This window comes from Phalacrocorax carbo, chromosome 24 (genome assembly GCF_963921805.1).
Source record: "Phalacrocorax carbo chromosome 24, bPhaCar2.1, whole genome shotgun sequence".
Taxonomy (NCBI): domain Eukaryota; kingdom Metazoa; phylum Chordata; class Aves; order Suliformes; family Phalacrocoracidae; genus Phalacrocorax; species Phalacrocorax carbo.
The window spans coordinates 344,800-363,244 of record NC_087536.1 but is presented as its reverse complement, the minus strand read 5'-3'; the positions used below and the strand labels follow the sequence as shown (position 1 = coordinate 363,244).

At 58.3% G+C, this 18,445-nt stretch overlaps 1 protein-coding gene across 1 annotated transcript in view; it reads right to left on the bottom strand.

Annotated features, from left to right (window-relative positions):
* The window catches only part of NUDCD3 (NudC domain containing 3), a 33,292-nt gene that overhangs the window by 2,315 nt on the left and 12,532 nt on the right, over positions 1-18,445 (bottom strand). Inside the window, exons 3-4 of the mRNA XM_064472748.1 lie at positions 11,099-11,231; positions 6,350-6,493 (exon numbers count right to left, since the gene is read on the bottom strand). Of these exons, the coding sequence (XP_064328818.1) occupies positions 6,350-6,493; positions 11,099-11,231 (277 nt within the window). The remainder of the gene's footprint in view (positions 1-6,349; positions 6,494-11,098; positions 11,232-18,445) is intronic.

The window sequence follows — 18,445 nt, the reverse complement described above, 5'->3', positions numbered from 1 at the left end:
GCTTTGCACAACCCCACCACAGCCCTTTGCGGTGCCAGCTCAGGCCTCTGGGCTGGACGGCGCAGCCAAAATCTCATCCTGTGCCGCAGCTCGAGGCCAGGACAAGGGCACCCTGCAGGGCCCTGCCCATGGGTAACGCCAGCCTGGGGCTGTGCAGCCGACGCTGCGGCCGCAACAGGGCCCGGAGAGCCAGGCTGGCTCGTCTGCAGCCCGCCAGGAGCCGAGAGCCGAGAGAGGACCTGGTGGAGGGAGAGGCCCTGCCCGGTGGAGTGCGGGAGCCCAGGTGCTCCCAGCGTCGCAGCACCGTGATTTCACATTTTGCTAACCCAGAAGGAGCCCTCACCTCAGCTCCCCCGGGACTCGCTCCACGGGCGGGAGAGCAGGGCAGCAAAGGAGGTGAAGATGCCACGCTCTGCTCCATGCTGCCCCTGCTCGCTGCCAGCACCCACCTCCCGCGGCACTGCGGCCCATCGGCCAGCCCCGGAGGGACGGTCCGAGGAGAGGGGACATCCCCTTGCCTCCAGCGGACATCCTTGCTGCCCAAAGGCGCCGGCCATTGCCGTGGGCCTCCCTGACGCGCGGAGCCAGACGGCCGGAGGGGCTGTGCTGGGTGCCGGTGGGCGCTGGCGTGACTGGGGCATCCCGCACCGGGAACCCCGACTTGCTTCTTTTTTTGCCAGGAGGGGTGGGTTTCTTTCTCTTCTATTATTTTAGCAATAATCCCAGCAGCAAGGAAGATTTATGGCGTTCATTGGCCTCTGCAAAATCATCAATAAAGGCAGACAATACAATTTAGTGAAACCTCCCTGGAAGCTCAACAGCTCTGGAGGGGAAAACACGGGCAGCCATTAAAGTTACGAAGCCGGGCGTCTGTCTACGGTGGAAAGAAAAGGAACCAATTAATACGGGAGGGGGTGGCTGGGGCTTAATCCTTCTGGGAGAGCAGAGCCGGTAAAATATTCCAGTTTGGGGAAGGCGTTAGTTTTTCCAGCTAGACAGATGTGCTTGTTCTCCTCTTAATTGCACAGTTCCACTTTCGAGGGAAGGAAGAGCCGCTGAGGATTTGCTCGTGGGCTTCCCAACCCTGGGTGGGCAGATGGGGGAATGACAAGCTCCCCGGGGAACGCCGTCCCCTCGGCTGGCCCAAGCCTGTGGCAGAGCACCCTCCGGGCTCGCCACTGCTCCTCCGGGTTTGAAATAAGAGGAAATGTCCCCACGGTGCTGCTAGTGAGGCGCGAGCGTCCCCAGTGATGGCTTCAGTGCGAGCCATGCTCCCACGGCACGGCTGCTGAGTGCACGCAGCAAGGCCCCTTCGGTATGTCCCCACCAGAGCCAGGCCAGCAGCACAGCAACGAAGGGACACTGGAGGACTTCGTGGCTTATGAGGCATCAGCCCACCTCCATCCCAGAGCACCAGGGGAAGGAAAACCCACCCTATCTCCATTCCCTACCAAACCCCCTTCCTCCCCCAGCACCCCACCACTGTCGCCCAGCACTGGCAGACCCCAGGAAACCCCTCGTCTGCAGGCCACCCCTGGCGAAAGACAGCGGAGCTGTCACCGCGAGCGCCAGCCCAGGGATCGTGCGTGGCCCTCGCTTTATTTACCGCATACTGTTTCCCACCCTGCTGGGAAGACAGAATTATTCATTTCCTCGCCAGCTTTTCTGCGGTGCTCATTGCTACAGCACTGAGTGCTTTGCAAACAATAATTAATTAACCTCTGCAGCCCGCCTTGTGAGCACGGGGGAATTTGCTCATCCCCCTTTATCCCAGGGGGAGAGATGTAAAAGTGGGACTTGCTCCGAGGCCCCACTTCCTGATGTGAGCCTCCGAAATGCCCACAGGCCAGGGCAAAGCTCTCTCTCAAACCTTGAGTCTGGGGTTTTGCGGCTCAAAGTGGTGCTGGAGCACTCACTGTGGACAGGTCCAGCCTCCAGGACGGGAAGCACAGGCTCAGGTTGATTTCTCGGACACACTTCTGCCAACGGTCTCTGTTGATTCAGCCCAGCGGCTCAGCCAGGGGCACACGGGCTACAAGAGCTTGGGGTGACGGAGCCATGGGCGGGAGCCCCTCCCGGCACTTGGGTGCGAGAAGGTTGAGGTAAGGGAGAGCCGAGAGGCTGTGGCAGATCTCTGGGCAGTGCCCGTCCTCACCCACCCGCAGAGGAAGGCTCTGGCACTCAACCGACAGCACCATGCAAGGCTGCATGCTCCCTCGGGGAGCGCTCTAGAAACCCTGGGGGGCTCCAGGAGGCAGCAGGGCTTTTTTTCACAAGGACAAACCTCGACCTGATCATGTTTCTCACTTCAAGACAAGGCAAAAGCTTTGCCTGCGCTTGAAGCTGCCACATCAAGTTTCCCAGCCGACAGGTCAGGCTGACCCTCCAGGGTCCTAGAAATGCCGGTGGCCATTTGCCAGAGGAAGGATCAGGTCCCTGCGGCACGCCTGGGCTTTCGGTCCAACTTCGGCTCTGCTTTTTAGGCTGGAGTGTCCCAAGGGCCTCCTGAGGCTGTAGGGAGATCCTTCACCTACAGCCGAAAGGGGTAAAGCCCAGCTGACTCTTTTGGGGTGCACAGGGAGGCAGGAACAGCCTCTGCAATGGCAGCCTGAGGAAAGGGAGGCTTGCAGGGGGGACACCTCTGCTGTTGTACCCAAAGCCGTGTCCTCGTGCCACAGTGCTTGTGTTCCCAAAGCTGGTGTCTGAGACATGAGCTGTCAGCCAAGCGGGGAAGGGGCTGCTCCCAGGCCAGTACGCTCAGCAAAGCACGAGGGCTGGGTGAGCATGGATCGCAAGAAGGATCGCTGCAGGCAGAGGTGGGCACATGGCAGGGACAGGACACTCGGCAGGCATGTCTGCGGCCAGGAGGGATCCTCCAGCAGCACAAAAAGAGCGTGACAGGCATCATCGGCACAGACACGGCATCATCTCACATCTCCACGCCCTGCCGGGAGGGTCACAACCCCTTGTTGCCAGTGCTGGGCTTCATCATAGCACAAGATTTCTTCCCCAATCCTAAATATCTTGCCGAGCTGGAGAGATGCTGCCAAGGGATGTAAGTAGGTCTTGGAAAAACAACCTCTCACCACCTGCTTTCCTTCTGGAACAACAGCAGCCGTTCCCCCAAAAGTCAGCAGGAGATGTTTAGGGGGTACGGAGGAGGAAGCAGGTGATGTTTCCAGCAGTGTGTGGAGGGCAGGGTGGAGGGAGAGCACCACAGATTATTATTAACTTGGCCTCACGGCTCACAAGATGACGAACCGAAGAATGTAATAGCTGTTCAAGGCAGGGCTTGGTGACAAAAGCCCAGGCGTGGATAACAAATGCTGGAGAGGAGGAGAAAAACTGAGGGAATGGGGGGAAAAAATCCTCAACAACGAAAATAATCCCAAAACGTGTTGTGCACAACACCCAGCGGAGATTTCTAAAAACAGCTCGTGTGAAGCTATTTTAATCTCACTTTTGACAGGCGAGCGGGTGTGACAGAGAAGGGAGAACACAGGGATTATACGCGGGACCGGGGCTCCGGCGCGGCGCCGCAGGCAGGGGTGTGAGTCTGGGACATGATCCCAAGTGGGAGGATGTGCGGACAGAGTCCCCGCCACGCATTGCGGGCATCGGCGGAGCGCTCCCCTTTGAAACAACGCCCGCTGGGTTTCTGCCACAGCCGGGCTGTTGTGCAAGCCGCAAGTGTGCCAAAGGCCGAGATGGGAAACCCGGTGGTGCTCAGCCCAGGCTCTGGGAGGGAGACCCTCACAGAGCAGGGAGGGAAAGGCAGAGCGGTCCCTGAGCACCCAGAAAAGGGGAGCGCTGGGGTTGCTGGAGGGTGGGCAGACGTGTAGTGAAGAGGATAAGGTGACAAGGACATCAGATACGATGGGGAAAGCAATGCCAGCAGGGGTTATAAGGCAAATTAACCTTCTTATGATAAGAGCTGGGGGAAAAAGGGAGGCTAGTTAATGAGACTCCATGAACGGATGGCCCAGAAGGGAGCTGAGCAGGGGAAGCCAAGGACACGAAAGGCAGCTGTAACAGCCACCCGGAGAGCACAGGGATCTCAATGATCCTTGGCGTGTCCTCCAAGAGTGCCCGGGACTCAAGAGCCTCTCTGCACAGAGCTGGGACTTTCCCAGATGGACAAGACCAAGGAGGAGAGATTTCACCTCCTCGTGGCATGGATCAAGCTCTGCCCGACGGGATTGCCTCAACTCACAGACCACAAAAACATGAGCACACGCAGGTTTTTCTCCGGACAGAGCCGCCGAGGTGCCCCAAGCAGTAACCAAAGCAGCCGGGATCTCCTCAGACGACTCCGCTGGTGCTGGCTGACTTCGGTTTCAGCTGCATCCCCGCCCTGGGTCCCGGGGAGGGAAGCCAGGTGGCACCTTGTGGCATCTTGCAGGAACGAGACACTCTCGACTGCTGCATTTGGAGATCCCATGGAGCCGCACAACATGTGGATGCACAAACTTGGGTACAGAAAGGGCCCGTACGCCCCGTCAGCCCTCCAACCAAACCCAAACAGCTCCCATCCAGTCCCCTCCAAGGCACGGAATGAAGCAATTCATTAACACATGCCTGGGTGCCTCCTGATGAATGAATCGGGAGGAGTCGCAAACCACTTTTGGCTACTCTGCGCACAGAAAAAGGAGATGCTCTTGGGCGAGAATTACTCACTCTGCTCCAGTTACCTTACAATTCTTCAAGCAAAATTTCATCCCACCATCAATATGTTGGCAGCCAGCTGGAGATCCTCACAACCCTGTGCTCATGCTAATTTGAGGCAAGACCCAGCTCCAGGGTTGGAGGTAACGGGACCGCTCCCCGCACTGCCCGCAGCCGCTCCAGAAGGCCCCGAGTCTCGCTCCACCCGCGCACCGTTCCCATCCTCCTCTGGTGCTGGGTATTTAACACACGTGGCCTCCCTTGCTGATCCTGGGAACACCCACCAGGGACTCCCATCCGTGCTGCAGAGCAGCCACCCGTTGGGCCACCTCCTCTTGAATGGGTTTACTCCTTCCCAAGATCGTTCCCCTTCCTAGATCAGCTAATTTTCAAGGAGTGTAAGAACATTTACAAAATGCAGGCTAATGATGTCACCGCCTCCTTCTTCACATCCTTTCAACGGCCTCACAGAGTCAGAGAAGCTCCTCTCTCTGGCAGGGACCTCACCCTTTTGGCACCAGGTCCGCCATCGCGGGGTGGGTCCATATGGATCTGCAGTGGCCGGCGCTGCCCACGCAGCCTCCCCACGCGCCACCCTCAGCACTGCTGCCTCCGGCAGTGCCGTGCCACTCGATTTCCTGCCGTGGGGGCTCGGCTTTCGGTGCCCCTTTGCTGCCACCCTCGTGACACGGGGCAGAAGGCTTGAAGCCCGATCCCTCCCTTGCAGGGACGGTGCTGCCTGCACAAGGTCAGCTGCCTCACCTGCTGCTGACGACAGCCTTGAGAGCTCCCAAAACACATCTGGGAAAGCCCCTGGGTGGAAAAGCAGAGGGCAAAGATGGCCGCAGGTGGCAAAACCCCGCTCCCAGCATGATCCTGGCCCCAAAACTTGTGCAGGAGTTTGGCAACTGTTTGTCACTCAGGATCGCAGGCTGATGGGCAGCAACGTAACCCCCAGGACAGCTTCAGCTGTGGGCACAGCCCCAGCACAGCAGAACTCACACACTCAGCCTGGCCATCTGGAGCACACCAGAACCGAGTCACAAGGCCAGGAACCCACCAGTAACGCACTGCTGGGAGCAACAACCCCCGAACCACCTCGATCGGTGATGCTGGAGCAACAGGCACACCGCAAGCCACGGTGCCTGCTGAAGGTAAATGGGGAAGCAGCCACAGTGACTGCTTCAAACAGGATAAGTAAGAAACCTGAGGCAGGACAGAAATGAATGGCAGGGAAGGGGGTTCTTCCGGGATGCTGGGGTAGGAGCCGGGCCAGGAGAGTCAGAGGGTACAGCTGGCAAGGATGGGTGCGCAGTGGTGTGGTGCCACAGCCTCTCTCCACTGGGAGACCCTGCGAGCCTGGATCAGGGGAGAGCGACCACCTCTAGGTCACGGACATACTCCCACCACCAGAGGCTGGAACTTCAGGGCCCTCCTCACCTGACCCGATGGCTGCGCTGCTCTGCTGGCACCCCGCCACACTGCTGTTGCTCGCACGGCGGGGCACCTCAGGAGGCAGGGCACGGCACACAGGCCAGGGCAAAGCGAGATGGGGACGTTAGATGGGGAGAGCCAAACACCTCCAGATCTGGCTCAAACTTCCAACTACTCCAGTTTTCTGGGTCAAGCCCAGCGGCGCAGCAAGCCCGGGTGCGGAGGCATGGCTGGCACGGACCGCGCTTACCAAAATGCACTTCCCCGGCTCCAGGCTCCACAGGGAACTCTCCGTGTTGATCTTGTGCGTGAGCTTCCCTTCCATGAGGATGCGCTGGCTGCTCCCCTCCAGCACCGCTACGCGAATCGTGCTGCTGCTGATATCCACAGACACCTGCAACCACATAGGGAAACAGAAAATAATCAGGAAGGTTCCTGCTCACTCTTTTGCTGTGCTAGTTGGGGTGTGGGGTCAAGCACACTCACTGGGGATGAGAGAAGAGCTTTTAGACCTGCTTGTAGCGGGAGGGTGGGAATCCCACTGTTGTTTCAGAGCAAACAACAGCAGCTCAGAGGAGAAAGGAAACCTCTCTGGGAAACTAAAGGCAGCACGACCCAGCAGACCCTGGAAGGATTCAAGGCAGCTGGTTCTGCCACTGTGACTGCCCTGTGCCTCAGTTTCCCCACAGAGAAAACCAGGAATGCTACAGGCCTCCCCCACGCAGTGCTCAAAGGTTGGACACCCACTTGCTGCGACCAAGCCGTGAGCAGCACGGCGGGTGCCCGGCCATCGCCGTGAGGAGCTGGCCATGGGTGTGTGTCTTCCTGGGGGCTGAGCGCTTCCCTACCGAGCGGGAGCAATTCGGGGGTTTCTACACCGGGAAGAGCTGCAGTGGCTTGTCCCCGCTCCTGCTGCACCGCAACGAAGGCATGCTCCTTGGCTCCGTTTCCACCGCCAGAGCCGGTGCTGGGCTCAGCCCAGGCCTCCCGTCGGGCGTGCGAGGAGGGGCCGTGCGCGGGAGGAACGCTGCAGCACGGCTCCCCTTCTCCCCTCTGTGGGGGCGAGGGGACAAGGCAGCTCCGTCCCCAGGAACGGGGCCAGCTCCCGCCCGCAGCAGCCATATGGGGAACCCTGCTCCGACCTGCTGCGGAGGTGACATGGCTCTCCCCTGGGGAGACAGAGGCAGACTGCGACTTTGCTGCGTGGCATGCAGTACCCTCAGCCTCCAGAGAGACCATATGCTCTCGCCTTTCCCCTTCAGCCCTGAGCTGCTGCCAGCAGAGAGCCTGAGCCGGGCTGGGGGACTAAGGGAGAGCCTGGCCAGGAAGGGGCAGGTTTGTGGCCACCGGCACTGCCCCATCTCTGGCCCGAGAGGAGGAGACTGCAGTGAGATTTGCCTGCATTCTCTCCCAGAGTTCCTCCAGATCTTCCTCCTGCTCTGCAGATCTCATTTGAAATGTTATTACATTATCACCTAGGAGATTTCCAGCGGCTCACTAGCTCCACGCAGGCAAGAGACAGGCAAAGCCGCTCCAGCCGGGGAGGGCAGCACGGCTGCGTCTGATTGATGCCACCCAGATAAAGCCCCCAAACCAGCTGCATGTGACAGGTTGCTGCCAGGGCTTCGACAGGAGCGGAGGAGGCCCAGCACACACAGCGCAGGGTGACACCAGGACTGAGCTCCAACGCCGATGGCTGGGAGCAGGACCGTGGTCGCAGGGGGTCGGGGAAGGGATGTGAGCTCTGGCTCTGCCAGACGGGAGCGGACGCCTGGCTTTCACCCGGCACGTGGCTGTGGACAGCCTCTGCAAAAGCAGCTCTTCCTGGATGGGAAACATCTCTGGAGAGGCTGCAGTGCAGAGCAGCTTCCTCCAGCCCAGGCTGAGGCCCCACCGCAGGGACCAGGTGTGGGAACAAGGCTCTGCTCTCCACCATCAGTGACTGCATCCTCCCACGGCGCAGGCACAGGATTGCTGACACTGGGCTCTCCGCACAGCACAGAGCCTGCCCAGAAAGGGCCAAGGGGAACAAAGCAAGGTGATTCCCAAGTCACCTTCTAGGTTGTCTTCTTTGGGGCGTGGAGGGCTGGGGAGGCTGGAGAGATGGAAGGCACAGATGCAGCATCGCGGCTGTAGGATCCATGGGGACAGGAGCAATCAAATGTGAGAGGGGTTCTACTCCAAGGGGGCTGCACAAGACAGCTGGGCGGGCCGAGGGACGTCCTCGAGGTGGCTCTGGGACCAGCAGGGCATTAGGAGAGGGAGCGGAGAAACCCAAATGGAAGAAGACATCCAAACTAGCTTAATCCAGCCACCTCACTGTGCAACCAGCTAGCACGAGAAGCGATCGCAACACCCGCTTCTACCTCCAGCCAGGAAAAAGGCCCCTCTTGGCACGTCAGCCCACGGGGAGCGGTGGCAGGGGACAGGAGCAAAGCACACACCGCCAGAGAGCCCTGACTGCCCCTGTGTGGAGAGAAATGTCCGAGAGGACTCACGTGTGCACGTGGCGGTGCCTGTGTTCGCAGGGCTTGGTGCATGTGGGCAGTGGCTCCTTCTCAGATGCCCTGGTGGAAAAATTGCCTCTGCACAGCATCCCTACTCCACAGGGGAGGGCGGCTGGGGTCTCTGAGGGGCTGCCCTTTCTCCCTGCGCTCCCCGACACCCGCACTGCCCTGCCACGCTGAGTGCAGGGCGTGCACAGCCAGCAAAACTGGGTTGGCCAGAACCGGGCATGGACCCCAGGCAGCGGCTGGTGGGAAGCCAAGGGCGATCCCATGGGAAACACGCTGCCCTGACAGCGCAGCCATGAGCAGGGGCACCCCTGAGGCTCCGAGGCTGCTTGTCCACCACCACGAGCTCCCCACGAGCACCTTTTCTCCCCCAAAATGCCTGGTTTTCCTGGCGCTCACGACGAAACCCAGATCTCGGCTCTCTGCTGTGGCTTTCCACCACAGTAATTTCTGTGCACACTAAAACGCCCACACCCGCCCACGCAAATCAAACAAGCAAACACAAACCTATGAAGGAATCTAGCTCGTCTCCTCCGAGCCAGGCAAAAAGAGAGGCTTGTTGTCATTATCTCTATTTAAGTGCTCGGGAAGCGCTCGGATCCATGGGCTCCTGTTGCGCCTGTAAGTAGATCAGAGAGGTGGAGACTGCAGAGGAAGATGCTCCCACCTACCCCATCGCCCATTCCTGCTCCACGGACACTTTTTTGGAGCTCCATACAAGGAAACCTTAAGCTCGCCCGAGCAAAAATGTGCCATAGCAACAGCCTGAATCCAAAAAAGTGTCACAAGGAAGATTTTGAGCAGCGTTAGAGCTGGGCGCGCTCTGAGCCCAGGGACCAAACGGGGGAGATTTTTAATCTCGCCTTGGCAGGCAGAAGCCAGAAAAACCTGGTAATTTTTTAAAAAGATGAAGCTGTGTGGCAAATGTAGGGGAGCGCTTCTCTTCTGCAGGGGCCCATCAATAACATGTCTGAAGTCCATCGAGCTTTAAAATGGCTCTGAACCATCCTGCTCTGGCCTGTGACCCAGCCTATCTGCTTCCAGTCCCCTGAGGCTGGAAGGGATTTAAAGAATCACTTTAAAATGAAAAACTGGCTGCCAAGAGGAGCCCCAAGAAGAATGTATGAACCAAACACCAGGAGATGCCTCGCAAGTCCAACATCTGAACAATCGATCGCCCTGAGAGGGCAGCGCAGGCAGACGCCGGGGCCAGGGCAGGCAGAGCTGCGCTGATAGTCGCCCCCACTGACACGCAAGGCCTCTTCCACAGCGATGGCACAGTCCTGAGTCGAGGAAAGGTCCTGTCCCAGCTCCTCCGAGCACCTGCAAGGCCCCTGCGCCTCTGGGTGGCAAAGGATGGGGCAGACAAAGCCTGATGCAGGTTTTTTTTTTTGGCAAGGACACAACTCCCCTGGCACAAAGGGCACTTCCTTGGGCAGGAGAGGCATCGTGATCGCAATATGATGCAGAGGGATGGAACATCCGTCTGGATGCCCTCAAATCCTTCCAAGAAACAGCCTGGATTTGTTTTAGAGACCCACTGGGAGAGATGCATCTCCCGGTCCCCCTGCTGTCCCCGTGGCAGCCGTTTGCTCCCTCACCCCTCTGGTCCGGGTTGCTGCTGCCAATTACACTCCTTTGGCATGATCAGGAGCTGTGTAGGCTGGAACCAGTGAACAAACGCAAGCGTGCTCATTTCAGCCGCCCTGGAAGCAGAGAATGGGAGGTGGGGGAGTGCGGACTTCCCAAATGGAAAAATACAGACTCAGCCGTGGGGAGGGCAGCACTTTGGAAAGACAGGAGGGTTCAAACTTCTGGGTCCAACTACCGCCAGCCATGGGCACACTCCTCCCGAGTCCCTTGCCAGGAGGGAACACAAGTGGTGAAGGAAGAACAATGTGGCCACGAGCAGAGACAGAAAGTTCCTGCCTGAGCCAAGGCGGGAGGTGAGACCTCCCTGCCCACGTGGGCAGCTGGGGAGAGAGTCTGGCTGCTCAGCCTGCACCCCAGCTCCAGCTCCCTTCCACCCAGAGCAGGTCAGTCTCACACGGGCTGTGCCTGCTCCAGTTCCCAAGCACCAGAGGAGCTGTTCCAGCAGCTCCCGCTTGCAAATGAAAGGCAGGAGAAACTCCAAGCCAGAGCGAGCAACCGGGGAAGGAGCGTCCACCCCCAGCCAGGCTCAGAAACCCGCGTGCAAGTTTGCAGTCAGTGGAAGCAGAGAGAAAAAGGGCAGAAAGTGCCGTGGTGTGCCAGGGAACCCTGCTGGGGCCGGAGCAACAGGACACTGCAGTCGCAGAGGGAACGTGGCCAGGCTGGGACCGTCGCTCCCCTCCAGCCACACACCCAGCATCAGAAAAAAAGGCACCACCACATCCTGCTCCTTGAGCGCGAAGGACAAGGAGCCTTCGCGCTCCAAACGCAGCTTCCCGGGGAAGCTGGGCACCCCAAGGGAAATGCTGGAAGACACACCATTAACGCCACTTTACCTGTTTGCCTTTTACGATGTGCTTGGGCACGGGCACTTTAATCTCCAGGTCGCTGTAGTCTTGGGACCAGGCATAATTGTCTCGCACAGCTCCATTGTAGCTGTCAGGGTTTGTCTGGAACTGCTCCTGTCTCCTGGGGGGAAGAAAGAGGTGACAGGCTAAGTGTCGGACAGATCAGGGCCTGGAGAGAGCAGGAAACCTGAGAGCAGGCTACAAAAAGCAGAACGGAGGGCAGAGCCTCTGCTTGGCCATCCTGTGAGCATCCCTAATGCCTCAGGCTGATGCCCACTCTCTCCCTCACTGCTGGCCCTTTCTAGGAAGGGAGAAGGTTCAGGTCGGCAGCCCCAAGATGCAGAGAGACCCCAGCCACCCTGCCCATTGCAGGAGACTTGCACATCCCTCTCCCCAGCATGCCACAAAAGAAGTCAGGCTGCTCACGGGACAACTGGTAAGACACAAGATAACTTGGCTGCCCAAAAGGCGCAGAGCTGGCGTCCAGTGGCCTCAAGGCACCTTCCCCGCTAACTCCGCTCGAGCACAGAGCTCCTCTTCCCCTCCACCTCCCTGCAGCATTCATTGCACCCGTCGCAGCTGGAGCAGGGGCACCATCACACACTGGAGGGTGCGTGCTGCCTCCTGAGCCACTGCCGTGGCTGCAGAGGTGGCGGCCCATCGCTGCGACCTGGGTTCACCGTGAAAAAACAGGGCTGCTTGTCTTCCTCCCAGTTTTAGCCGTGTTTGGGAAAACCATCAGCTGTTGTGACCCAGGCAGTTGCTGGCACCGAGGTGATGGAGCTGTGGAGCAGGACGCCTGAAGAGCCAGCCCGGCGTGGCACTGGAAGGGGGCGATTGGGCAAGCGCATCATGAGCAACACTTTGAGCAAAACCCAGCCGCTTCCAGCTGCAGAAATCTCAGAAGGAGGAGGAGGCAGTTGTGAGGGCAGCATGGGATTTGTCAGATCGATAAGCAATAATCAATACAGTGTCTCTGGCCAAGAAAGGAGATCTCCATCACACTCATGTTCCTGCTGGCAGGCTGAGGATCTATTCCATCGAAACCTCCCAGAGAGGGCTTTCAAATATAATAAAATCTTTTCTAAAGATAGCTGCGGTGCTAACAAAAGGCAGAGTTATTTTAAAATGTTTTGATACGCACCTAGTCCTCAATCTGGAGCTGTATAAACATGGGGCTGCAGCGTGTTACGTAAGGGGGGGCCCGGTGACGAGTGGCCCCGGGGGGCAGCTGGCCCTGGGGACCGCATCTCTGTCTTCCCAACACCCCCACGCCGAGTGGCCCTCGCCAGCACCGGCTGGGGGTGGATTCCAGCAGCGCAGCGCCCTGAGGATTATGTAAGATCCATCGATTTTAATTAAATTAGGCTCCAAGACGGTCAGAGGGTGTTGTTGAAGGGGCTGTGCTTACAGACGCACACCTTTTTTTTTTTTCTTAATGGTTTCATGGGGTTTTACTTGCCCTCTAACAACCATCCGCGCCCTGGGGTGGTTTTGATCACATTCTTGGTGTGGCACAGGCATCATCGGGAACTGGCAGCGGCTGCGGGCTCCCAGCCTCAGGCCGGTGATTTTGGGGCGCACTGCATCACTTTTTTCGGGCATCTTGGCCTTGCCTGGCGGTCACCCATTGGGTGCCCATTGCCATGGAAACGGGGTTGGCATGGCAGCGCCGAACAGGCGCTGGCACGGGTTGGCTCCAGCTGTCGGTTTCCCAGCCACCCCCAGATTGTAGGAGTCGAACAGGCTGGAGGGCGAGAGGGGGAACGGTGTGGGCGACTGGGGTCTGCGGGGCCCCATGGGAAGCGAAGGGGTTGAAACGAGGCGGCACGTCCCTGGGCATCGTCCCGTCCGTCCCCAGGTCCTCACCCAGAGCCAGCCCAGCAGTAGCACCCTGCCCCGGCTCTCGGAGCACTATTGTCCCACAGACCCTCCTGCACGAGCCCCAGGCAGAGACAAGGGACGTTTGTCTCCCGGGTGAGGATCTGTGCGCTGCCCAGGGCAGCAGGGCTGGTTCAGTGCCCTTGCAGGACGTGTCCCGCGTGTTGGGGTCTGCCCAGGCACGGCGCGGGTCCGTGAGGCTCCTGCCCTCCGCCCTGACTCCCTCGGGCTGGAGCGAGCATGTACGTGGTGTACGTGGCCAGGCACTGAACCAGAGGACAAACCTGACTGGGGTTTAAAACCAGCTGGGTGTTTTTCCTCCTAAGAGAGTGTTTTCTTCTAATCAGCACGGACCTGAGCTGCGAGGCAGAGCTCACCATGCTCCTTCCAAACCTGCCCCCAGACAGCAGAGGGAAGGCATGGTGGCTGGGGGTCGCCACCCCAAACACCAGCTCCCTGAGGGCAAGCAAAGAACCGGACAAGAACCAGCAAGTGGCTGGTTACTTCCAGGCCATTCCCCCCTTCCCGGCCTTCCCCAGGGAAAGCTCAAAGGCTAAAAGGGGAGGCAGCAAGCCTGTGCTCGGGCCAAGGCTTGTTAGAGCAGACTCAGAGCATCAAAGATGAGAGAAAACCCATCAGCACAAAGGCAAGCATGGGTAAGATGCCAGCTGCAAACGCCTCATGGCCACAGCACAGATAAACACAATCCCGGGGCAGCCGCTCGCTGCCACAAAGCCACCAGGCCCATCCTTGTTCTGTCTGTTCCTCGGGAGGAAAGTGCTAGGGCTGAGCAGAGCCTGGCCAGGCACATCCTGGGTGTTTTAGCCCTCCCAAGAGCCTGCAAAGCATGATTTCATTGTCCCGTGAGGGCACGAGTGGCTTCACAGCAGCCCCGGGAGAAGTCAGTGTTGATTGGGTTACTTCTACAGGGAAACTGAGGCAGGACTTGCTCTGCAATGACTGTGTCAAACTTCTCTTTGCATGGCATCACTACTGAACAAGCAAAAGCAGTCTTCCTCCCAGCCCCGACCATCCCCCGCGGGACAGCTCCGTCCTTGCTCCCTCCGTGCCATAACTAGAGCAGCACAAGATGTTTCGCAGCCATCCCTGCATCCTCGTGCAGGCTGCCGGCAACAAGCTCAGCCCCGCTGCCTCGTCCTCGCAGCCCTCCCGGGCTGGCCAGGCAACATATGCCCAGCCAAACCTGGCTTCAGCTGAGGGGCGAAGCTTCCCCTCATGCCCAAGCCTCCCTCCCGCCGCGGCTGCTTGTCCCAGGAGTGTGAGGAGTAGTGCCATCCCTTACCTGCTCCTCTCTTCACCAGCCAGCCCGAACCCGTCCAGCCCTTCCTGCAAGTCACCACTGCCGAGCTCTGCTCCAGCTCTGCTCCCAGCACTCAAAACCCTCAGATGTGAAACTAATGGGGTGACTTTGTGCCCCAAAACTGGATCACAGGGGAAACTCATGAAGGCCCTGATAAACTCCCCTGCAAGTTTAACTGCCTGCTCTTGAGCAAGTGAGGATTCAGGGTGACAAACACAGGCCTCGGCCTCGTTAGACGCCTCTGACAAATGACTGACAGCTCCACCATCTCCTGGAGCAACTCTTCCTTTCCTGGAGATTTTCCAGCCAGAGCCTTGCCCAGTCCAAGTCTGCTTAGCACATGCCACCCTTCACGCCGGTGGCACTCAAGAAATTGGACCCAGCTCCCTGGTTGGGAGGCAGCTTCCCTCACCATCCGCAGGAGATGGCCCCAGCTCACACAGAGCTGGGCTGAGCCTTGCCACCATGCCGGAGACAGCTGTCCCGGCCAAACCTGTCCCTTGTGTCGCTTCAACAGCACCACCGTGCAGCGGGCGAGAGAATTTCCTGCAAAAACGCCATCACCAAGAGACATCCCCATCCCTAGATCCACCAGGCAAAGATCAAAGCTGAATCCAAAGCATGGCGTGGGTTGGATGGCAATCCTCCCGGCAGCCTGCTGATAGCACAGTGGCTCCTGGTGCAATGGTCAGCTCACCAGGACGCCAAACCACCCGCTGGGCCAGGGCAGGCGGTGGCAGGGCTGAGGAAAAAGAGGGTGAAAAAGCATCAGCTTCTAAAACCAAGGGTTTGGCACTGCGTGCACTTGGCTGCCGGGTGGTGGGGATGGTGTGGGTGGGTCTGTGTGTTCTGTCTTGTTCTATTTTTGCTCGCAATGTGTCATTTTGGGGGAGGTGAAACCTTTAACAATGCACCGTTGAAAAGCAGCCGATCTGTTTTCCACTCCTAGGAGCTGCACCGCACGGCTGCACCGTCACCGGTACCAGAGCCGTTCCCCTCGCGCGGGGTCAGAGCCCCGGCAGCAGCGAGAGGGGGCCGGGACCTGAGGAGAGGTGGCAGCGTCACCAAGAGGTACTGCTTGAGTGCGGCTGGGACGGCAGAGCTGGCCCCGGTGTGCAGGCTGGATGACGACGGTCAAGACACACGCCGGGCCCCATGTACAGATTTCTGGGCATTTCGGATTCTGGGCTTTCCAGCTCCATGGGTCGGGGACGCACGATGAGCTGAGCAATGTGGAAATGGTGGCAGAGCAATCCTCCCCTCCGCAGACAGGCGGCTAGATGCATTTCTGTCCTCGGGGTGCAACAGCTCCAGCGCCAGCTCTGTAAAAGCAGTGACGGACACAAACCAAGGGCAGGAACCAAATGCCGAAGGATTTGGTTTAATGTTTCATACGAGGAGAAGTAGGGCAGCTCACTGAGTTCCTCTTCAGTGAGGATTTTGGGTGCAAGAACACAAAAGTTGAGGAATAGATACGGCAGCAGGGGAACAGTCGTCTATCAGCCCGATGCTGCAGGCTGAGGGGCTGCGGTGGGGGCAAGCATCATGGGAAGAAGTTAACATGGGTGTAATCCCAATGGACTTTTTTTCTCTCCATAAAAAGAAAAAAAACAAAGAAAAAATCTCAAGGATTTTCAGAGCTACTTAAGGAAACTGATCCTCTCAGCCTGGAGCATCTCAGCTTTCTGATGTAGGATGCCCGCCCTCTTGGGAAGCAGAACAACAGAAGTCGGGGATACCCGGGTTTTGCAGGGTCAGGCATGCTTGACGGCTCAGCATCCACCGTGGCCTCAGCCAGCGCTGGCTCTTCGGCTGAGCAGACCGCTGAGCTCAGGGTGGGGGTCTGCACCTCGCCGGCATCACCGTGGGCCAGTATAGCAGACACCCTCCAATCACTTGGCATTCACAGAAAGTTTCCTCCGGGGCCGGCACTGCTGTTTGCTCTTTGTCAAGGTGAATTATTTAGGCAGCTTTATGGAAAACGTGTCAAGCCAGTTAAGTGAGCCAGAGGTAGAGGCAGGTGGAGAAGACTAACAACCTCAACAGCTGAAGCTGGGCAAGCAGGACTGGCCGAGGCCAACACGGATGATGTGGGGGGAAGCTGGTGCTGTGAGACAACCAACCCGCTGGACACAGAAATGGGTACCTAGAGCTGTTCCCTTCTGCAAAGTTGCTCCTGAGGGAGGCATTTATAACAGTCCTACCCTACCACACCCCGCATCAGCAACAGGTCCCACAAGCACATCCCAACAACAAAAGCAAGGTTCTCCCCTCATGAGACCTTCCTCCGTTTAGAGTGGGGCAAACGCAGGGGAAGGGTGTTGTACGGAGACACCCTGCCGGCAAACAGCAGAGGAAAACCACCCCAGCTCTGTATTTTAACCACTGTCAGAGGCCCCGTGTGATGCATGAAACCTTCTTCAAGCTCGAGAGGTTGCCAAGAATGGAAAGATCTCATTAAGTAATAATGAAGTTCCGAGCAATAGGAAAAGAGAAAATCAGGCACAATGTGTCCGTGTGCCTAACCCAAATAAGCATGCAGCGAGCAGGGCCTGCCAGAGAGATGCACTGCACGCCGTCAATCCAGCCAGCATTTATTGCAATGATCAGACATTTGGATCAAGGCTGTTGCTCCATGACAGCAGCCTAGAGCGAGTGGCGTCCATCAACTTAATTAATCCCGCGTCCCTAGCACTGTGATGACTCAAGGAAGCATCGTCAAGTTCAGGAAGAGAAGCTGCTGCTGACACGCAAGCGCTTTGGGCAGGCTGCCATGCTGCATGGCACCCAGCACCACAGCGGGGCTGTAGCCGAGGGCTTTTCCTCTCTGGCTTGGTTGGAAACACCTGCCCTGAGGTGGGTTTCTCCAAGCCAGATGCCTCCGCCACAGCTTCTAGTGCCAGTGCTGGCAGGACTCGAGGTGAGGTGGAAGAAGGGCCCTACCTCCTGCACGCCGTGGCCCCGCCGCCTCTGTCTCACCCAAGGCAGCAGCATTCTGATCTTTCTGTAGCTCACAGCCGGCGTTGCTTGGCTCAAAGCATCTTGCTGGGCTTCCCATCCAGCGGGGAGGATGATGTAGATGAGGACGAGAGGAGCATTCAGAGTCTGTCCCCCTAAAACCACTGCAACATGCTCAGCTCTGCTGCTGCAGGTAGTGCAGGGCGGCTGAGAACCAGTGCTGCGTCAGCAGCCACCGTCCTCCTGCCCTGGTGACGGTCAGGTCACCCACCTGGGCTCCTGCTCCTGTCAGACCCCAGCAGCCTCCAGGCTTTCACATGATCATAAATCCCCCCTCCCTCCTGGGGAAGCACCCTGGAAGCCCCTGTGCCCAGCCCATCCGGGTGGAAACCATCATGGGAGGAGCAGGGCGAGGGCCGGCCAGCTGGGCAGGCAGCAGGCGGGTGGCAGTGCGCTCTCCGCATTGCTACACAGAGGCCACGTTCGCCCGACGGCACCAACACACGCACTGGAATACAGATTTCCAGAGCTCCTGGCTCCCAGCCCCCTGCTTGCCAGCATGACCAGATGAAAACTCAAAGCCACCTCGAGCCACGGGAAGGTCTGTGCACCCTGTACACCTTCCATCAAGCCCCAGCTCGAGCTGGATTACAGCCAGAGGGAAAAAGCCACAGCTTTTAAGATTAATTTTAAGAGGGTCAGACATGCCCTCTGCTACTCGGGGTCCCAACGATGGTGCTGGAGCAGCCAAGCAACAGGTAGAGAAGCCAAAAATTTAACCTCTTCAGAAAGCTGCATTTCCAAAGCTGCGGGGATTGCGTGCGTGGAAAATACCAGGTTTGTGCTCCTTCTGCAAGCAGGCTGTGAAGGATCCTCCCCCCCACCTCCAGATTTAACATCTTTTGGCATCAAAATATCAGGACCGTTGCACTCCATCTCTCTTGGTTTTGCCCGAGAAGCACCAAGGCAGAAGCAACGTTTACCGCAGGCTCTCGGCACCTTCACTGAGGTCCTGGAGGCACCCAGTGTTTCATAAAGGCTGCCTTTGTACAGAACACTTCAGTTAATTAGGTCTCCGGCAAAGCGTTAAGCAAGCTGAATACCAAACCCTTCCCTCTTACAGCTCAGTTCACACCTGCAGTCAACAAGCCTCGGGATCCGCTCCGATCCACTCT